The 21,489-nt window shown below is 37.7% G+C and overlaps 1 protein-coding gene across 18 annotated transcripts in view; it reads left to right on the plus strand.

The window, feature by feature from the left end:
- Window positions 1-21,489, plus strand: part of magi2a (membrane associated guanylate kinase, WW and PDZ domain containing 2a) — a 685,460-nt gene that overhangs the window by 504,158 nt on the left and 159,813 nt on the right. For 12 of the 18 annotated variants that reach the window (XM_072562647.1, XM_072562643.1, XM_072562632.1 and 9 more), the window contains 3 exons: window positions 19,640-19,850; window positions 20,065-20,144; window positions 20,424-20,462. In XM_072562647.1, the coding sequence (XP_072418748.1) occupies window positions 19,640-19,850; window positions 20,065-20,144; window positions 20,424-20,462 (330 nt within the window). The remainder of the gene's footprint in view (window positions 1-19,639; window positions 19,851-20,064; window positions 20,145-20,423; window positions 20,463-21,489) is intronic. The other 6 variants (XM_072562648.1, XM_072562633.1, XM_072562635.1 and 3 more) reach the window with 1 other exon arrangement.

Consider the following 21,489-nt stretch of genomic DNA (forward strand, 5'->3'; position numbering starts at 1 on the left):
GGTAAAGATGCCTAGATAGAAAAAACTGTATCAGGTATGTCATGTGAATATGGTGAAACCTTGCTGTAATAGAACATAGAACATAGAAGAATACAGCGCAGTACAGGCCCTTCAGCCCTCGATGTTGCGCTGATCAAAGCCCACCTAACCTACACTAACCCACTATCCTCCATATACCTATCCAATGCCCGCTTAAATACCCATAAAGAGGGAGAGTCCACTACTGCTACTGGAGGGCATTCCATGAACTTACGACTCGCTGAGTGAAGAACCTACCCCTAACATCAGTCCTATATCTACCCCCCCTTAATTTAAAGCTATGCCCCCTTGTAATAGCTGACTCCATACGTGGAAAAAGGTTCTCACTGTCAACCCGATCTAACCCCCTAATCATCTTGTACACCTCTATCAAATCACCCCTAAACCTTCTTTTCTCCAATGAAAACAACCCCAAGTGCCTCAGCCTTTCCTCATAGGATTTTCCTACCATACCAGGCAACATCCTGGTAAACTTCCTCTGCACCCGTTCCAGTGCCTCCACATCCTTCCTATAGTATGGCGACCAAAACTGCACACAATATTCCAGATGCGGCCGCACCAGAGTCTTATACAACTGCAGCATAACCTCAGGACTCCGGAACTCAATTCCTCTACCAATAAAAGCCAGTACGCCATATGCCTTCTTCACTGCACTATTTACCTGGGTGGCAACTTTCAGAGATCTGTGTACATGGACACCAAGATCCCTCTGCTCTTCCACACTACCAAGTAGTCTACCATTAGCCCAGTAATCCATCTTTTTATTACTCTTACCAAAGTGAATCACTTCACACTTAGCTACATTGAACTCCATTTGCCACCTTTCTGCCCAGCTCTGCAGCTTCTCTATATCCCGCTGTAACCTGCCATATCCTTCCTCACTGTCTACAACTCCTCCGACTTTCGTATCATCCGCAAACTTGCTCACCCAACCTTCTAACCCTTCCTCCAGGTCATTTATAAAAATGACAAACAGCAATGGTCCCAAAACAGATCCTTGCGGAACACCGCTAGTGACGGCACTCCAAGATGAACCTTTGCCATCAACTACTACCCTCTGTCTTCTTCCAGAGAGCCAATTCCTAATCCAAACCTCCAACTCACCCTCAATGCCATATCTCTGTATTTTCTGCAGTAGCCTACCATGGGGGACCTTATCAAACGCCTTACTAAAATCCATATATACCACATCTACCGCTTTCCCCTCATCTACCTCCTTAGTCACCTTCTCAAAGAATTCAATAAGGTTTGTGAGGCACGACCTGCCCTTCACAAAAACATGCTGACTATCCTTGATCACATCATTCTTATCCAGATGTGCATAAATCCTATCCCTTACAATTCTCTCTAAGACTTTGCCCACAACAGAAGTGAGACTCACTGGCCTATAGTTACTAGGATTATCCCTACTCCCCTTCTTGAACAAGGGAACCACGTTTGCTAGCCTCCAGTCCTCTGGCACTACTCCTGTCGACAAAGAGGACACAAAAATCAAGGCCAATGGCTCTGCAATCTCCTCCCTTGCTTCCCAGAGAATCCTAGGATAAATGCCATCAGGCCCAGGGGACTTATCTATTTTCACCCTTGCCAGAATTTCCAACACCTCTTCTCTACATATCTCAAGGCCATCCATTCTACTTATTCGTGCCTCAGTATTTATATCGACAACAATGTCCTGTTCCTGAGTGAATACTGACGAAAAGTATTCATTCAGCGCCTCCCCAATCTCTTCAGCCTCCACACGCAACTTCCCATTACTATCCTTGATTGGACCTATTCCTTCCCTAGTCATTCTTTTATTCCTAACATACCTATAGAAAGCCTTAGGGTTTTCCCTAATCCTACCAACTAAGGACCTTTCATGTCCCCTCCTTGCTGCTCTTAGCTCTCTCTTCAGGTCCTTCCGGGCTACCTTATAACTCTCAATTGCCCCTATTGAACCTTCACGCCGCATCTTTACAAAGGCCGCCCTCTTCCATTTAACCAGGGATTCCAACTCCTTATTAAACCACGGCTCCCTCACACGACCCTTTCCTCCCTGCCTGATAGGTACGTACTTATCAAGGACACTCAATAGTTGCTCCTTGAACAAGTTCCACATATCAATTACGCTCTTGCCTTGGAATCTACTTTTCCAATCCACACATCCTAAGTCATGCCTCAACGCATCATAATTTCCCTGCCCCCAGCTATAACTCTTGCCCTGTAGTACACACTTATCCCTCTCCATCACTAGAGTAAAAATCACCGAATTGTGGTCACTGTCCCCAAAGTGCTCACCTACCTCTAGTTCTAATACCTGGCCTGGTTCGTTACCCAGAACCAAATCCAGTATGGCCTCACCTCTTGTTGGCTTATCTACATATTGTGTCAGGAAACTCTCCTGCACACATTGCACAAACACTGACCCATCTAACGAACTTGAGCTATAGCTTTCCCAATCAATATCAGGAAAGTTAAAGTCTCCCATAACAATCACCCTATTACTGTCACTCTTCTCCTGAATCATCTTCGCAATCCTTTCTTCAATGATTCTAGGACTATTAGGAGGCCTGTAAAAGACTCCTAACAGGGTGACCTCATCTCTTCTATTCCTAACTTCAACCCAAACTAACTCAGATGGCAAATCTTCGTCCATCTTCCTTTCCACCGCTGTAATACTATCTTTGACAAGCAAAGCCACACCCCCCCCTCTTTTGCCCCCACCTCTGACCCTACTAAAACATTTAAACCCTGGAACCTGCAACAGCCAATCCTGTCCCTGATCTAGCCATGTCTCCGTAATAGCCACAACATCGAAGTCCCAGGTACCAACCCACGCTGCGAGTTCACCTACCTTATTTTGTATACTTCTGGCATTAAAGTACACACACTTCAAGCCACTCTTCTGTTTACAGGCACCCTCCTTTAAGATTGATGCCATATTCCTAACCTCCCTACACTCCAGGTCCTGCACCCTAAAGCTAGAGACAGGGAACTAGAACCAAGTATTAGTTACTGCCCTGCAGAGTGACAAATCAAATCCAGATGTCATGGAGTTTCATGTGCTTCAAAATATCCGAAGTAATGAGGAAGTCCTTGAGGAATGGGATAGGCTAGTAGTTATCTGTCTCAGGAGCAAATAATAGAGTTGAAAGGTTTGTTGCAGCTGTGTGAGGACATATGTAGGAATTAGATGGGGAGGACTCATACTATTATGCATGAGGTGGAAGTAGGGAATGCTGTTCTGATAAAGCAACACCCCTCCAGGCTTAATCCTCTCAAAACTGCACAGGTCCAAAAGGATGTGGATGTGAAGATATCATCAAACTGAATCAGAATGAGTGGAGCTCGCCAGTCATGTTAGTTCTCAAACCTGATGGGACTCAGTGATTTTGTGTGGATGATCAGAAGGTCAATGCCATAACAAAATTGACCTCCTATCCAATACCAAGATTGAAGGACTGTATAGAGAAAGTTGGACAAGCCACTTACATCACAAAGTTGGACTTAACTGCGTGGTTATTGGCAGGTACCTTTATCAGAGAAAGTGAAGGGAATTTCTGCGTTTGTAACTCCAAATGGGCTCTATCAATTCAAAGTGGTGCCCTTTGGAATGAAGAACACACCAGCCAAATTCCAAAGACTCATGAACAGAGTTGTGGCCTAAGTAACAAATTGTGTAGTTTATCTGGGTGATGTAGTGATCTTTAGCAAGTCATGAAAAAAATCAAATGGTACAGTTGGCAGAGCTCTTTGAACGATTACGAGGAGCAAAACTGGTAATGAATTTAAAGAAAACTGAATTTGCGTAGGCAGAGGTGGCGTTCTACAGACATAACATAGGACATGGAAAATTGAATCCAAGGAACGTGAAGACGAAGGCCATTGAGGAATTTCCATGACCATCCTCGAAGAAAGAGGTGCTCCAGTTTTTGGGACTAAGCGTATTCTAAAGCAGGACAAACCAAAGTTTGTTCCAAACTTCAGCAGCGTGGTGGCACCGCTAACAGATTTACTAAATAAGAACGCAAAACTTTGGTGGACTGAACAATACCAGAAGGCATTTGAGAATTTAAAAGCACCAATTCTAGCTACATCAATTTTTTTGAAACCTTTCAAAGTTGCAATCAATACTAGCAATATAGGAGTTGGAGCTGTACTGCTACAGGAAGATGATGATGGAATTGAACAGCCAATTGGCTACTTTTCAAAGAAACTCAACACCCACCAGAGAAAATACTATACTGTCGAAAAAATATTGTTGAGTTTGGTATTAGCCTTACAGCATTTTAATATTTGTGTGATGAACAATGTGTCGGAGATCACAGACCACAATTCTCTTACATTATTGGAAAGACAAAAATATGAGACTATTATATTGGAGTCTTATGTTATAGTCTTTTCATTTACAAGTTGTACATGTTGTGGGTCGTAATGATAGCAGATGTGTTATCGCAGATTAAAAGGAAAAGGTGAAGATAAGATTTGACTAATTTCAATGTTTTATACAGAAATTAATATGAAAAGTATAACTTAGATTAATGGCATATGTATTTCATAGTAATGGGATTAAGTATTAGAGAAAAACAGGCCACCTTTTCGTTATGATGGTTCATTTTATTCTTAAGGGGAAGGTGTTATGAAATTGAAGGCAAGTATAGTACCTTTAAGACAGAGAGAATGCTGCTCTGAGCTGAGAGATTATAAGCACCTGTGCATATGACTAGATGGCAGTCCCAGAGTAACATTTTGGTGTGAAATGGAATTTTGGTTGCTATTTTGACAACGATTCAAATTAAACCAATCAGTTTAAATTATGACCCAGGATACTAAAACCCAGTTAAATTTGAATTTATTGTTTTGCCAACACTGAACCAATGAGATGATTGCCCATCTTAATATCCTGCTCTCGAAGAAATTAGAAAACACTCTATCAAAGGTACCTTTTCATGTGAAGCATACTCGTAGTAAAAAGGAAGAAGACGACCCAGGGAGATCAGCCGGAAGAGGGAAGACACTGAAGAAGACAGAGACTGTGTGGTTTTGAAATTAGGTTGATGTAATTTTAGTAAGTGTCTTACTAGAACAGCATATTGTTCTAGAATTGGAGGCAGACAGTAAGCAGACAGTGAGCTTAAAGTTGTGAATAGTTGTTATTTAATGTTCACTTTTAGAGTTAAAAAATAAATTGATATTATTTGCTTTAAATATTGGAATTTGGGAGTTCTGTTACTCATATTTTAACACATTATGAGGTGAGGGGAGCTTTTCTGAGTGTTTGTTTTAATTAACAGAGGAGTTCGTCTCCATGTTGTAACAGTACATACTTTCTTAACAGTGTCTTTGAAAAGATAATGGTGCAACAGCAGCTGCTTCTCAGTTGCTTTGCTCAGAATGAAATGTCCAACATTGTTAGTTGCAAGGCAAGTTGAGTTTTTTTGAGATGCTGTAACTATAACAATAGCTACTGTAAGAATATGATGTGATTTGAGTGGCAATCTAATCATACCATAATTTGGTGCATTAATGTGTAAAGTTTTGTGTATGGTATAAAGCCCTACGTTCCAAACAATTTGAACTCTCACTATCAATAATACTAAAGAGAGAAGAACAGATTTGAAAATCTTGAGGGGAGGAAAAACTAGAGGATGCCCAAATTGACACTTTTTCAAATAACTTCAAATCAATCATTCAAATTTATGTAGGGGTCTGGAGAGCAGGTTATTATTTCAATGCAAAATATTCAAGTAAAAATGGATAGATAGGAATAATTATAACATTGTTTTCAAATGGTCTGCAATGAAATTTCACTGTGTTTGCACCAATTTATTTTCATAATGCCTTTATTACATCATCAGTGTAGCAAAAAGAAATTGCTCATTGTAATTTGATCAGTTTAATACCAGATAATCCATTATGATATCTCTGTAAAAGCAAAGAATATTGCTAGCTAGTACCAGTTCAGTTCATGAAGCTTACAAACTTCTGATTTAGTTTCAGGAGGGTGTTACAGTTTAGGCTTGTGACCAGGGATTAGTGGTGGGTCCACTTTTGTTTATCATTTATATAGATGGTTTACATGAGACAATAGAGAGCATGGTTAATAAGTTTGTGGATAACACCAAGATTGGTGGTATAGTGGGCAGCGAGGAAGGTTATCTAAATTACAAAGGGATCTTGATCAGTTGGGTTAATGGGTGAAGAGTGGCATTTAAAATTTAATTTGGATAAATGCAAGGTATTGCATTTTGTTAAAACAAACAAAGACAAAATTTAGGCAATTAAAAGTAGGGCTGTGGGCAGTGTTGTAGAACAGAGGGACCTAGGTGTTCAAGTTTGCATCACATACAGATAGTGTAGTTAAGAAAGGGTTTAGTATGCTTGCCTTCATTGCTCAGACCTTTGCGTATAGGAATTGGGACATTATGTTGAGGTTGGACAGGGCATTGGTGAAACCTCTTCTGGAGGTGTCCGGTTCTGGTCACCCCTGTTATAGGAAGGATATTATTAAGCTGGACAGAGTTCAGAAGAGATTTACCAGGATATTTTCAGGAATGGAGAGTTTGACTTATAAGGATTGGCTGGGACTTTCACTGGAGTGTAGGAGGTTGAGAGGTGACCTTATCGAGGTTTATAAAATAGTGAGGGGTGTAGATAGGGGGAAGGGGCAGGTATTTTCAAGGCTTGGGGCCATATTTTTAAGGAGAGAGGAGATAGAGATAGATTTATAAAAGACATGAGGTGCAATTTTTTACACAAGGTGGTTCATGTGTGGAATGAATTTCCAGAGGAAGTGATAGGTATGGGTACAATTACAATGGTTAAAAGATATTTAGGTAAGTACATAAGAAATATTTCGAGAGATATGGGCCAAGTTCAGGCAGGTGGGACTAGCTTAGTTTGGGTTTATGGTCGACATTGACTGGGTAGACAGAAGGGTCTGTGTCAGTGCTGTATAACTCTATATGTTCGCTACCCTTTCTGAGTAAAAATCTGCTTTTATTCCTGAATGACCTGACTCTAATTTCAAGATACTTCCCCATTGGCTAGATTCCGTCTTCAGAGAGAATGTATTCTATGTACCTCCACTGTTGAATTCTAATATCATTTAAAACATCTTAATTAAATCTAATATCAACCATCTAAACTCAAGTGAATTTAGCCAAGTTTACATTTTAGTATCAACTGGATGATTTAATTTTACCCTTCTAATATGTGAGCAATTTTTGTGAATATTTCCACATTATTTTAGCAGCTGAACCAAGAAGGTAAAACAATAAACTAAATAATTCAGAGAATGCAAAATCTTTATGACATACTACAATAATTTCTGTATATGATTTTACTGTCAATGCAATGTATTTAATGACCCAAGATTTCCACTATAAAATAAGCAAGCTTTCAAATAATACAGCCCTCTCTAGTAGAGGAAAGCAAACATTTTCAACAGATGCCATATCTTGTGAAACAAACTTCAATGACTTAGTGCAGATGTACAAGGCTGATGTTTTTGATGATCTAAAGAGAGATTTTTATGGGACTAGAACCAAGATTCACTGACCATGTTTATATAGGAAGTAGCATAAACTGTTAGCTAACTGGGATATTAACTTCTAATGTGTAAAAGTAATGGCATGCTCCAGTATCAGTAATGTGCAACCCAATACCTTAGATATCCTAGTAATTTTCTACTTCTGGCTCAAACAATATCAAAAGCACAACATAAATTCAGAAAATAGCACAGGCAGTACAGAGGTAATTAAATATTTTTATATTATCACTTGAAACTTTTTAATAGCTCTATGGTTAACGTCACAAAAAAGGTACAAGTTGCATGACTTGTGTGCAACTTGAAGTCAGGTATATCCGTAGAATCATAGAGCTGTACAGCATGGAAACATATTCTTTGGCCCATATTTGTCTAAATCCTTCATATTTATATACCCATCCAGGTACCTTTTAAATGCTGTAACTGTACCAGTCTCCACCATTCCCTCTGGTAGCTCATTCCATACATGCAGCACTTTCTGCGTGAAAATGTTGCCCGCTGGTCCCTTTTAAATCGTTCCCCTCTCACCTTAATCCTATGTCGTCTAGTTCTGTTCTCCCCTACCCTGGGGAAATGACCTTATCTGTTCACTCTATCCATGCCCCTCATGATTTTATAAAACTCTATACGGTCACTCCTCAGCCTCCAATGCTCCATGGAAAATAACCCCAGCCTATTCAACCTCTTCCTGTAACTCAAACCCTCCAACCCTGGCAACATCCTTGTAAATCTTTTCTGAACCCTTTCAGTTATCACAGCATCCTTCCTATAGCAGAGAATCTAGAATTGCACGCAGTATTCTAACAATGTCCTGTACAGCCCCAACATGACCTCCCAACTCCTATACTCAATGCACTGACCAATAAAGGCAAGCATACCAAACGCCTTCTTCGCTACCTTGTCTACATGCGATTCCACTTTCAAGGAACTATGAATCTGCACTTCAAGGTCTTCAATGTAGGAATGAGTGTCATCCTCCTCCATGAAAAGTGACTTGAAAATGAATGATATTTCTGACTGAGAACCATTGTTTAAATTGAAAATGCTTCTCCCTTCACTTAACTCCGGTTTTACTGACATTAGTAAAATTGAGATTTCAAACATTGTGCATATTAATCAGTATATTCCATTTGATATTCATCTGTTGTAGTATCCCTCTTGGACCAAAAATTAGCAGCAAATTAAAATAACTCCTCTAAGTTATTCTTGCTTCATCAAATAGTTAATTATCTGAATATTGACTAATGAAAATTAGAAACTAGTAGAAAAATAAAACAAATGTGGCAGTATCTGTGGAGAGAAAAGTGATTATGTTTCAATATCATCAATCCTGAATTATTAACACTGATAGGAACATAGCACTTAGGAGCAGCACTAGGCCGCTCATCCCTTCAAGTCTGCTCTTCTGTTCAGTAAGATCATGGCTTATCTGATTATGGTCTCGGGATTACCACTACTCTTCAGTCATGCACAAGCCCACTGTAGCAGCCATTAAATTCATTGATTGCATAAACTTACCTTTATCCATATGTAATTAAGGAACATTAAAGCATCAAATTATATAATTCTATGTCCATGCTTACCTATGATTCATGTTGATTGTTCTCACTTTCTTTAATTTTTGTAAGCAACTAACAGATACAATGCTTTCAATTTCAAAAATGTCTTATTGCAGAGAATGTTATGTTTTAACCACGCATATATAGAATGTTTTATAATTGCTCCATTATTACTTTTTATATCTTTATCTTAAATTTATGCTTTCATATTATCCTGTCACCAATAGTTGAAAGCCAGCTCTGTTTACCTCAATAACACTTTGTAATTGTGAGCATTACTACTAGGTGGCCAGCTGTCTAGACAGCATCCTATGGTGCACCTTATCCACTGATTTCATGTATTCTTATTATGGAAATGCAGGGCTACCCGGTTTTCAAATGTGCCATGCCTCCTTTAAGCACTGTAGTAAGTTTAAGCAGCACTTTTCATATACCTTATCAAATGTTATAAGAAAATCAGTATTAAATTATCAATGCTAATTCCTTTCATCGTTCTTTGTTATTTTAATGGCAGTTGGAGACTGGTCAAATTTTAGAAATACATGTTGATTTGTGCTAATTAGCTAATTTTTCTTAGTGTTTAATAACTGTATTCAATCTGAATATGGACTATCCTAATACTCTAGTGAGTTATAAATTTTATTTTATCCTTGCTTTGTGTTTTTTTGTAGAGCAGGATCAAATTTATTAATCTTTAGTCCTTGGCTCCATTATCCTATTTTTAGAAGTTTGGAAATTTAGGTACCATTAACAATGTGGCAATGAAGAAAGACAAGTGTAGTACCTAGGAAGCCTGGAAATATTGCATTCCTAGATGTTCGTCCAAACTGAGAGGCTGACCTCCTTTCGAGCAGAAAGGTCTGCAGTATCAGGCTGCAGCTAAAGAAAGAGATCTGTCCATGGTGGGAGATACAGGGAGATCATTTAGAGGTTATCAGGGTGAGATGATGCTAGAAATATTTATGTGTTCGAGAGATCAATTGGTTGGGGGAGGTGGTACATCCAACAGGAAGTTTCCTTCTCCTAGTAAAGTCACATAACCTCCTGCTGTTCTAAGGCCTTGAGAGTTCTCCCTGAAAGTGTTAAATCTAAAAACAGAGATAAACTTGGAGATATGCATGTATCCACATGAAATTGTCTAATATTAGGAACCAATCTCTGGAGAGCAGATTAGTCACCAAGCACCCATCCCCAACTCCCCCACCACTGACCGACTCACCATTGTCCAAATTGTTCAGAGGCTGGAGAATTGTTCATTGATACTAAGTCTGTGAGGGAGAGCTCAATGTTAGATGTTACCCCTTTCTATATTCAAAACTGTTGACACCCCTCTACCCCATCACTCTGAAAACAATTTTAAGAGTTTCATTATTGATGTTAGAATTCCCTCTGTATACTAAGATGGGCAATGATGTGCATCATAAGATGGTTAATTAAAGTTGAAAAAGATTGAGTACTCTCATCTCCATCCATTCCTCTGTTTGGAAGAAGGGTCACTGGACCTAAGATGTTAACTCTGCTTTCTCTCCACTGATGTTGCCAGACCTGCTGAGTTTGAATTTTATTTCCATTTCCACATCCTAATCACGGGCATTAAAAATCAGTTTCTTCACAACTTTTGCTTTTGCAGCTTTGTAACCTTTTAATTTAACTCTGAACAGATAACTAATTGATGCTGTTAGCTCTCATTTTGGTGGTGAGTATGTCACCCTGATATTTCTGGTATCCTTGTGTAAAATTCTAATAAAAATTAAAATTCAGGCATTGAATATAATTGTGTTCTGCAGTTATGTTTTTAATAAACCAACATAGTAATATACCCTATCTAATTATATCAGTTTTGCTTTGACTTCGTAATTTTTTGCATCCACCTGTAAACAAATCAACATGTTTCTTTAAAAATATCTTGCAACTTCGGAGATTAGCCACAAACACTGGTATCATGGCTGCTGAGATGTTTTACTGCAATAAGTCTGGAAAGCTAGAATTGTCACTACTTCACATCCAAAAAAGTAAATGTACTGTTTAAATATTTAAATAAGTGCTATAATTGATCATCAGCTGTTTCTTTTAGGGTAATTGTTAATTCCCATCAAAATATCTGTACTGTAAATCAAAGTTGAAAAAGCATGTGAGCATAGGAGTTGCACAACACCTGCATTATCTAAAATAAAATCTCTGGTGGATTAATTTGTAGTTTGTATATGAGATAATTTGTCAAAAAGCTGCTGGGTAAACCAGTGTCAGAGAAGCATTGGTGCAACATTGTAAATTTTAGTCAAAGAAAACAAATTGTTCTTTTAGCTAAAATCTCATAAAGCTAAAGCACTCCATAATGAGTCCTCAGGATGGCAGAGGGAGGAATTGAGCATTTTGAAACATTAAACAAGTACGTGATTGCTTTCATCTTCCTTTGACTATCCATAAGTACTAGGAGAAAGAAGAAACAATATGAAAATCATAGGAAAACACTGATGAGTTAGAACATATTTTTGTGTTGATTTCTCATTTTAATTTTGAATGTTATGAAAATATAATTCATTGTACAGATTTGGTCACTATCATCTTTAAAAAATGGTATACTGATTTAATAACTTTCTGTGTAATCTGTGTAAAACTGATATAATTTGTTTCCAGTGGGCTTGCAATTAAATGATTAATAGCTTACTAAAAACTTGAATGAAGATAGAGCTTAACTTTATTACAGAGAAGTATATTACAAATAAACATCATATAGGAAATTTTCATGTGCTCTGTTACATATGCAGTTATTCATATTTCAGTATCTTGTTTGGAAGCAATATGTGTGACTATTTTGCTTCCATATTCCCTTTGAGAATAGTGTTCATGTCTGTCCCATCTAAATGTACTGGCAGCAGTAAATGACAAAATATAAAATGTTTTGACAATCTGTCTAATTCCCAAATGATGTGAATGGAATTCTGTTGTCTTGCTTAGTAGCACCATTACCAGATTTTCACAAGCAGCTGCTGTTTCATTGGCTTATCTAGGAAATACAGAGCATAATTCAATTGCATGAGCTGTAAAGATGTGAAGATATTGGTTTATGAATTAACATAGTTTATGCATTCAAATAGGTGAAGATAAGTTGAAGTGAATGACTTTCAGTATGCAGGTACATTGTGCACAATTTAGGAAACTATCTTATGGGCCACCACTACTCCAGCTCAAAAAATGATGTTTGAAAGTGTCTTTGTTTAAGTAATTTTGTGCAGGTACTTTTATGAATTTGAAAGCTGTTCAGGGTTCAACTATAATTGTTACAATGCAGTAAAATTTATTGCATAGGTTTCCTTAATGGCTGAAAATTCAACTACATTTCCAACATTATAGTAAAGGTATTTGTTATAGATATTTTTTAAAAAAACAGAGTACCTCTGTTTCTATCTGCACCATTGTGCCTATAATGGAGCAATCAAAATTGTTTGTTCTCATCTGTACTATGCCTTTTTAAAACGCACGTGGGACTAAATAAATATGCCCGTCTCTAGAGGAAAACATAAAAGGCAAAACCATTCCATCTGTGTAATTATATGTATTATCTATTAATTCCTTCCATTGTTAATATTTATTGCTTTATTTTAATGAAAAATGCTTGTCCTTATTCATCCTCATCAAACACATAACCTGAATAATTTTGAACCGATTTGTGTTCATATTTTTCCATTTTTATCCCATTCGTTGGTTTACACAACTATCCACAATGAAATCTCAATAATACCGTGTGAAATATTTGAACTTTTCTCTCTAAATTACTAATGTATTACTAATTAATTATACATTAATCTTCCCTTTTAATTATTTTTCCACTCTCATGAAAAAAAATTAAAATACCAAAGTGGATGTGTTGTCAGATCCATTATCAGCAATCTGCATCCAGTTTTGAATCCTTGTGAAACATGTAGAGTTGAAAACAGGCAAACAAATTATACAATGAACTCTACACCAAAACTTAAATGTTGAATAATGTAGAGTTCCTTGGCTGTCAAGTGGTCAGCATACTTCACTTTGAAATAAAGGATTTTGAGAGGGTTTTAGGGCTCCCTGTCATTCTGACATGCTTAGTTCATTTAAGCGAGTTCTATTTGTTCTCATCTAGAATGGAGGTAAGCAATTACAGTCTGTTCTGCAAAGAGAAAGCACAAGCTTCTCCTCTACTTCTCTCTTCTCCATCTTGTTAGGATTAAATATTAATTTTAATACACCCCAATTGGACTCATGTTATATGAACCTTATCTCTCTCCAGGCCACTGGGTATTACAGGTTTGTTCATTTATGTTAATTTTTCAGAGTGACCCGGAGAGAAGTTTCAATCACTGGTCTCTGGAGAAAAACATGCAGCAAACATGTTGTGTGGCACGTTACCACCTGTGGAAGGTGGAAATGTGGGAACAGTGCGTGTAAGCAGCATGTATAACACCAGGTAGTGAGTCATCTGAGCAATAGTCCTGAGTGGACCACAGAACATGCAAGAATTTTGTAGATCAGGCTCAGTAAATGTATACTACCTGACTCCATAAAAGAACTTTAGTTTGCAAATAGATCTACACTAGCTATACTCTGGGATTATACCAAAATTACATTCATATAGCTGCCAAGCTACAGTGATTTGGTGACTCAGTGTCAAGAGCATTTATGTATGGCTGACACTAAATGATTCTGGCATTCTGGCTGCTCTGCTGATGTTGTGCTTCTTTTCAAGGAGAGTTAAATTTCCCTTCCACAGGGAAGGGTGTGTACTTGTTTGTACTGAAATAAGCTACATGTAACAAATAAGCTGCTTAATACAGCTGTGAAAACTATTTACCATGAAAGAACCAATTTGTACACACCTGGTGCTTGTCTTACAGCAAAGTTTATCTTCCTCAGAAGTGGTCTTGTGAGCATTTTTGCAATAATGTGAATGCATTTGAGGATAGATATAATTGGGGATGTTTTTGGAGCATGTTATCTCATCTTTAAAATTACACTGCAATTCTTACATTTTGAATTTTACATCTGTACTGTGAATGGTTGGCCTGTTTAAAATAGAATTATAGCATCTGGTGTGTTCTATGATTTCACAATCTATTTTTAGTTTGTTTGTTTGCTTACATTGAGGTAACTTTGACCACATTAAAGCAATCAGAATCCATTGGGATGTATGAAATCCAACAAATTCCCAGTACCTGATGGCTTACAGTCTAGTGTTCTAAAAGAGGAGCTGCAGAGATAGTTGATGTGCCAGTTATAATTTTGCAAAATTCTCCAGATTCTAAAAGGCTCCTAGAAGAATGGAACTTAGCAAATGTAGCACCACTATTCAAGGAATAAGGGAGAGAGAAAGCAAGGAACTAAACACCAGTTGGATGTATGATCAAATAAGTCTTAACTTTTAACATCATTTGGAAAGCAAAATGTTATTGATTCGCATCAATCAGGATGGCTTTACAAAAGTGAAATCATGTTTAACAAATTTATTCGCGTTTTTGTTTGAAAATGTAATAGCAGAGTAAATAGAAAGGAAATAGTAGATGTAGATTACTTGGATATCCAAATTTGATAACCTACTACACAAAAGGTTTATACAAGAGTTAGGGGTTCATAGAGTTTGGGGGAAGGAGGTGAGCATGGATAGAAGATTTGTTAACAGATAGAAAACAGGAATAACTGAGATATTTTCATGTTGGTGGGCTGTGACGATAGAGTGCCACAAGCATCAGTGCTGACACCTCATCTATTTACATTCTATATTAATGTCTTAGACAAAGAGACAAGAAGTGATGTATCTATGTTTGCTGATGATATAGAACTAGAAGGGAATTCAAACTATGAGGTGATCACAAAGATGCTCCAAATTGACATAGACAGGTTAAGTAATTGGAATAAAAGAGGAAGATGGAGTGCAAGATTGGGAAGTGTGACGTTGTTCACTTTGGTCATATGAATAGCAAAGCAGAATTTTTTTTAAAAGAATGAAACTAGCAATCAAAAAAAGGTCCCAATGATCCCAACTGGCAGCTGTTGATTCTCCAGACTGACCTTTACCTATTCCTATGTCTATCCAATTGTTGTACTCTCTCTCTCTGGGCTTCAACTCCATCTACTTTTACTCCTCCCCTCTCCTCACACCCTATCTTCAGTGAACAGGATATTGAATTGGATGGTAAGCCATGGTCACAATGAATGGCAGAGCAAGCTTGATTAGCCAAATGGTCTACTCCCACTATTATTTTCTATGTTTCTATGAACACTCCCTGCACTGCATAGTTCCTCTGACTATAAGCATACCAGGTGGACAACTGACAATAGCCAAGCCCCTGGGCTGTCAGAATGTGCCAGTGACTGACCGTACCAGGCCTTCATTCTCCCTGCCACACACTGACTGGACTGTGGACTAGCCCCCATGCACTTGCTGGTATGGCAGTCTGGTTAAAGAAACGTGCAGTGTGTTTGCCATGCAGGCAGATAGCACATGATGCAGATATTAGATTGACATTTTTGTTGACCATATAGCAATATGTTCTCCATCAGACAGATCCCTGCTAACCAGCAGCCTGACTCTGGGCAAAAAAAAATCACATCAATGCATCAGGACTTGTAGCTTTTTCTCTGGATGAAGCATCAGCATGCTAACAGGCATGGCAAGTTAAGACAGGCCAGGCAAGGTAAGACTGCAATACTACAAACCTGCAGGTGGGCACTAAGTGAGTGAATGCTGAGGGAGAAAATGAGCAGCCCTGAGATATAGCCATGTCCAATCCATGAGCTGGATGCTTGTTGCTGAATGCTAGGTGTCCTTGCAGCAGCCTTTCAGTGCAAGTTGCTGGTTCACTTTGTAATGCATATTTGTGCTTTGTGAATGGCCTTCAAGTGGAGCAGAGAAATGTATGATGCTCGTGAGAAGTTGGATGATGTCAAATACCAATCTCCATAGACAAGTGGTGCATATGGATAATGCCTGGAGGTGCTGAGCAACATCGATGCTGCTCGTACCCAGAGGTGAGCTGATGTGGTCAGGTATCTGCTTTGACTTCCATGTGAAAAATTTGTGACTTCTAGCTTGTTTGGCATGTTTTGGTAAGATAGAAAATTGAATATTAATTAGGTGAATTATGGATGGAATAATGCATTTAACAAGCTGTAATCTCCCTTGGGGAACTCACCTTACCACTATAAGCCTCTGATAAAACATAAGAATTAATAACATTAATTTGAAATTGAGAGCATACCAATCAAAGAATGTGGGTAACCTACCACATACTTCAGGTGAGTCATTATAGGATCTTGGTACAAGGCAGATGGAATAATGAATTATTTTTGTAATCTAAATATACAATGAAATATTGCCAGTGCATGTTGTCAAAAGTTTCAGTTTACAAATTCATGTTAGGTTTTCAGTGAATCCTCCAAATTCTGTAATTTTACAAGGATGCCCCCACAAATGCATTAATTTATGTTCTATCTGAAATAGGATAGCCTTTCCGGTATAATATTTTTGACTTGTTTCTTAGAATTTCATAACGTGCCAGAATGTCACAACCTGTTCCAAGTGGCAAAAATGTGCATTTCAGTGAGAGGGAGGCATACAAATAATAGCTCAAATCATCATGTCTCTCCACACCCTTAATAGCATCTGTGCATGTTAGGTTTCGACAATAAAAAAATTATCTGTTGGATATATCTATAGTTTAAGTTATGCAAAGGCCCAGTCCTGTTGAATTTTGATTCTTAACTCTTTGTTTGCATTTAGGATATGATTTTTATTTGGAACTACTTTGAGCTGTTAGTTCTTGTTACCTTCATATATTAAAATATATCTCTGACTGTGGCAGCACAATAGCTCACAGCTCCAGGGACCTGGGTTTGATTCCAGCCTTGGGTGATTGTGTGGAGTTTGCACATTCACCCTGTGTCTACGTGGGTTTCCTTTCACGGTCCAAAAATGTACATATTAGGTGGATTGGCCACAATAAAATTGCCTACAGTGTCTGGGGATGTGTAGGCTAGGTTGGTTAGCCATGGTGAGTGTAGTCTTACAGGGGTTCGGTGGGGAGCTGGGTCTGGGTAAGACGCTCTTCGAAGAGTTGATGTAGACTAGCCAAATGGCCTTTTTCCACACTGTGGGGATCTTATGATTAAAAACCTGAATTTTGTCATCAGTAATGAAATTAAACTTCTGTAGGCTAGAACTCTCCTTTGCAGTAATTAATTTTATTCTGGTATCAACTTAAGGATTAGGGTAGAAGAGTTTTCAGCAATAATTATTAATTTAGTATTCTGTTAAATTCCTAGTTACACCTCTATTCAACGTTATTGTGTTTATTTGGAACTACTTTGAGCTGTTAGTTCTTGTTACCTTCATATATTAAAATATATCTCTGACTGTGGCAGCACAATAGCTCACAGCTCCAGGGACCTGGGTTTGATTCCAGCCTTGGGTGATTGTGTGGAGTTTGCACATTCACCCTGTGTCTACGTGGGTTTCCTTTCACGGTCCAAAAATGTACATATTAGGTGGATTGGCCACAATAAAATTGCCTACAGTGTCTGGGGATGTGTAGGCTAGGTTGGTTAGCCATGGTGAGTGTAGTCTTACAGGGGTTCGGTGGGGAGCTGGGTCTGGGTAAGACGCTCTTCGAAGAGTTGATGTAGACTAGCCAAATGGCCTTTTTCCACACTGTGGGGATCTTATGATTAAAAACCTGAATTTTGTCATCAGTAATGAAATTAAACTTCTGTAGGCTAGAACTCTCCTTTGCAGTAATTAATTTTATTCTGGTATCAACTTAAGGATTAGGGTAGAAGAGTTTTCAGCAATAATTATTAATTTAGTATTCTGTTAAATTCCTAGTTACACCTCTATTCAACGTTATTGTGTTTAACTTCATCGTGGGTGTTTATAGTTAGAGAGCAACCTTAGTTATCCGAACTTTGATTATCCGAATTTCAGATTATCCAAACAAGACCTCAAGGTCCCGATGCTTGGGTAAACTGTGTTATCCAAATATTCAATTATCCGAACATTTGATTATCTGAACAAAATACCCACCCATGTCATTTGGATAATTGAGGTTACCCTGTAGACTAATAGTGTAAAAGAGCATCTTCTCATCAGAGCATTGATTTCTACTTGAGTGAGAACTTAACAGCACATGTAATGGAGGAGCTTGGCATCACTGATAGTAAAGTCTGTAGTTCAGGATATAATTGCACATATGCAGACCCCAGAGATGATGTTAATTTCATGTGGAGTAGTGATGGAAAATACTGCTGGTTTAATTGGCTCCCATTTCTATTTCTCCCCTTCCTTTGTTTCCAAGTTTGGACGAATAGATTGTATCAACTTTGAGGCCTTTTACTTATGCCCATCTTTTATTTTGGTTTGGAATGGATATGGTGATTTGGAAGAAAGCTAAACATCCCTAATTAGCACCAAATTCATAAGAAACATATTAGAATCCCAACAGTGTGGAAACAGGCCATCAAGTTCACACCGACCCTCCAAAGAGTATCCCACCCAGACCCATTCCCCTGCATCTATTACTCTGCATTTCCCTTAACTAATGCACTTAGCCTACGCATCCCTGAGTACTATGGGCATTAGGCTGGCCAATTCACGTAACCTGCACATCTTTGGATTGTGGGAGGACCCAGATGAAACCCACACAGACACGGGAAGAATGTGCAAACATCATACAGACATTTGCCCAAGGCTGGAATCAAACCCGAGTCTCTCACACTGTGAGACAGCAATGCTAACCATGGAGCCACTGTGCCACCCCTGTTGCAGACAGTTAGGACATCTGATCAAGCAAGTAAACACCAAATCTTGAATCCAATGGAGTAAGAAACTGGCGTGGCAAGCTCACACAGATGGGGAAAATGAATAGCTGAATGGAATTTGAGTTTGCTTCACTTAATTTTTTAAATTAAGAATCTGGGTAAATAGAACAATAGAATCCATATAATGAGTCATTTCCAAATAAAGCAAAAGAAAATCTGTGTTTCTTTTGGAACATATGCCCAAACAGTTAAATATGAGTAGATTAGCACAAGTTTTGAATAACTGACATTGGGTAGTTTTAGAACAGTTGAATGTTAATTTAGTTTGTTTCAAAACCATTTTTTTCTTAATGTCTAGTGTCAAATCTGCAAGTCGTTTTTCCAGCATATATTTGATACTAAAACTGATGTGTGGTTTCTTGTACATATTTTGCTTAAATCTTTATTTTTATTTGAATTCATTTAGATTTTAAAGTGTACTTATTTGTTATTGCTGATTTATTTAGCGGGCTCTATTTTAGACACATTAGTGTTCTAAGTTGCATGATTATACAAAGAAAAGTTTGTTTTTGTTCAATTTTAAATTGAGATTACATGAGTACCCTTGAGTGTGCCAAATTTGTGGTTCTGTCTGATGAATAACTTCCAACAAAGCTAGATGATTACTTTGGTGATTGTTTGGTGGGTATTTCTTCTTGGGCTGATTACCTGTATCCTCCAACAGAATCTGGTGAACACGAAGACAAAAGCACTGATGCCTCAGATGAGATTTTTTCACATCCTTGCGCTGCACCAGTCTATGGCCTTACAAAGGGAATGAAAGAAGATTCTGTTTCAGAAAAACAGACAAGAGTCGAAGATAGTGATGAGTTGGGCCCATTGCCTGAGAACTGGGAGATGGCATACACAGAAAAAGGCGAAGTCTACTTTATCGAGTAATGCATTTCAATCAAATTTTTATGAAACTTCTAAATTGGCATTTTTAGTGAACTTAATTTGGAGCATTTGTTTCAGTTTAACTTAAGCAATTTCTGTTACACTTCTTTTATAGCTAATTAGATTGTGTAAGTAAATCTATTGATTGCACTTTGACTTGAATTACTAATTCATTCTTTTAAAAAATGCTCGAGCTGTTTTTTTTATTCTTAGCCATAACACCAAGACAACATCTTGGCTTGATCCACGATTAGGTAAAAAGGCAAAACTTCCAGAAGAGTGTAAAGATGATGGTACGTAAATGTGTATTTCTTTGCTTAATGTGTGTTTTTATTATTTTGTAAGTTTTTTTCTTCAATGTGGTAGCTGGAGAATGCATCTTGCTGCTGAATAATAGTTAATGAGAGCACCTAAGACTTGGACACAAGTGATCTTCACTGCTTCCTGCAAATTGTTTGTACTTCTCCTGCCCCAAGATGTCACTTGCTGTAGTGTAGAAACAGAGGTTGTCTTTTTCTGTACCTGAAAGACTGCTTCTATGTTAATTTTGTATTTCTGATTTAAAATTGAAGGAGACAAGCTGCAATCTGGAAACACAGGACAGAAGTTAGGTACTGTAACTTTAAGTAATTTTCTTGTTTTATTTTCAAGATAATGCATTTTTCCATATAGCCACCTTATTTCATTTTAGTGTAGAATTTTACCATCTTAATTCTACATTTTCTCTGGCAAATTTATTTTGATTTCATGACCACAATCATAAAAATTGTTTCTAAGTTACTATTAGGGAAGGAATGTCAGTGTTACCAATACTGTGCAATATTGTGAAACTGTTCTTTAGGATTGAAAAACAAATCATCTAAAATATATAGATGTATTTGAAACAAATATGTATTTTTGACAAAATCCAAGCTAATCAGCATTTGGGTTTATCATTGAAAAAATATTGAAAATGAATGATGTCTTCAATGAAAAAATGTTTATTGTGATAGGGCTTTCATTTTATCTGAGGTCTATATTTACCAAATATATTTTTGTCAAACAATATTTTTCATTTGCTCTCAGAACAGATTGCTGTTAATTATCAGAACTTGCAGCGGAATTAGTATAATTCATAACATATTATATGAAACATATATAGTATTTATGAGAACAGAAATTGCTAGTGAAACTCAGCAGATTTGGTAGCATCTGTGGAGAGAAAGCAAAGTCGACATTTCAGGTCCAATAACCCTTCTCCAGAATTGACAGTACAGGTGCTGCCAGACATGCTGAGCTTCTCCACCAATTTCTGTCCTTGTTTCAGATTTTCAGCATATGTAGTCCTTCGTTGTTTAGTGTGGAAACTTAAATAGGTTATCGCTGTGAAATTAACGGGCTGTCTCCCTAGAAAAGCAGTGCTTATTGCAAATGATAGTTTGCTTTCCTTGTTCCACTATCAGAAGATTTAAAGTAGTCTTAGAATAAAGCTTTGTTTTGAGTGATGAGGCTGCTCCATTTTTAGAGTTCATTTTAGCACTTTTGTACGAATGTACAAATGTACATTTAGAATGGCAACACTTGAAAACATTTTTTTAAAATTATTGCTGTTGCTAATATGTGCACAGTAGAACACAGCAAATGTTTGAACTCCAGTAG

Source organism: Chiloscyllium punctatum, chromosome 44 (genome assembly GCF_047496795.1).
Source record: "Chiloscyllium punctatum isolate Juve2018m chromosome 44, sChiPun1.3, whole genome shotgun sequence".
Taxonomy (NCBI): Eukaryota; Metazoa; Chordata; class Chondrichthyes; order Orectolobiformes; family Hemiscylliidae; genus Chiloscyllium; species Chiloscyllium punctatum.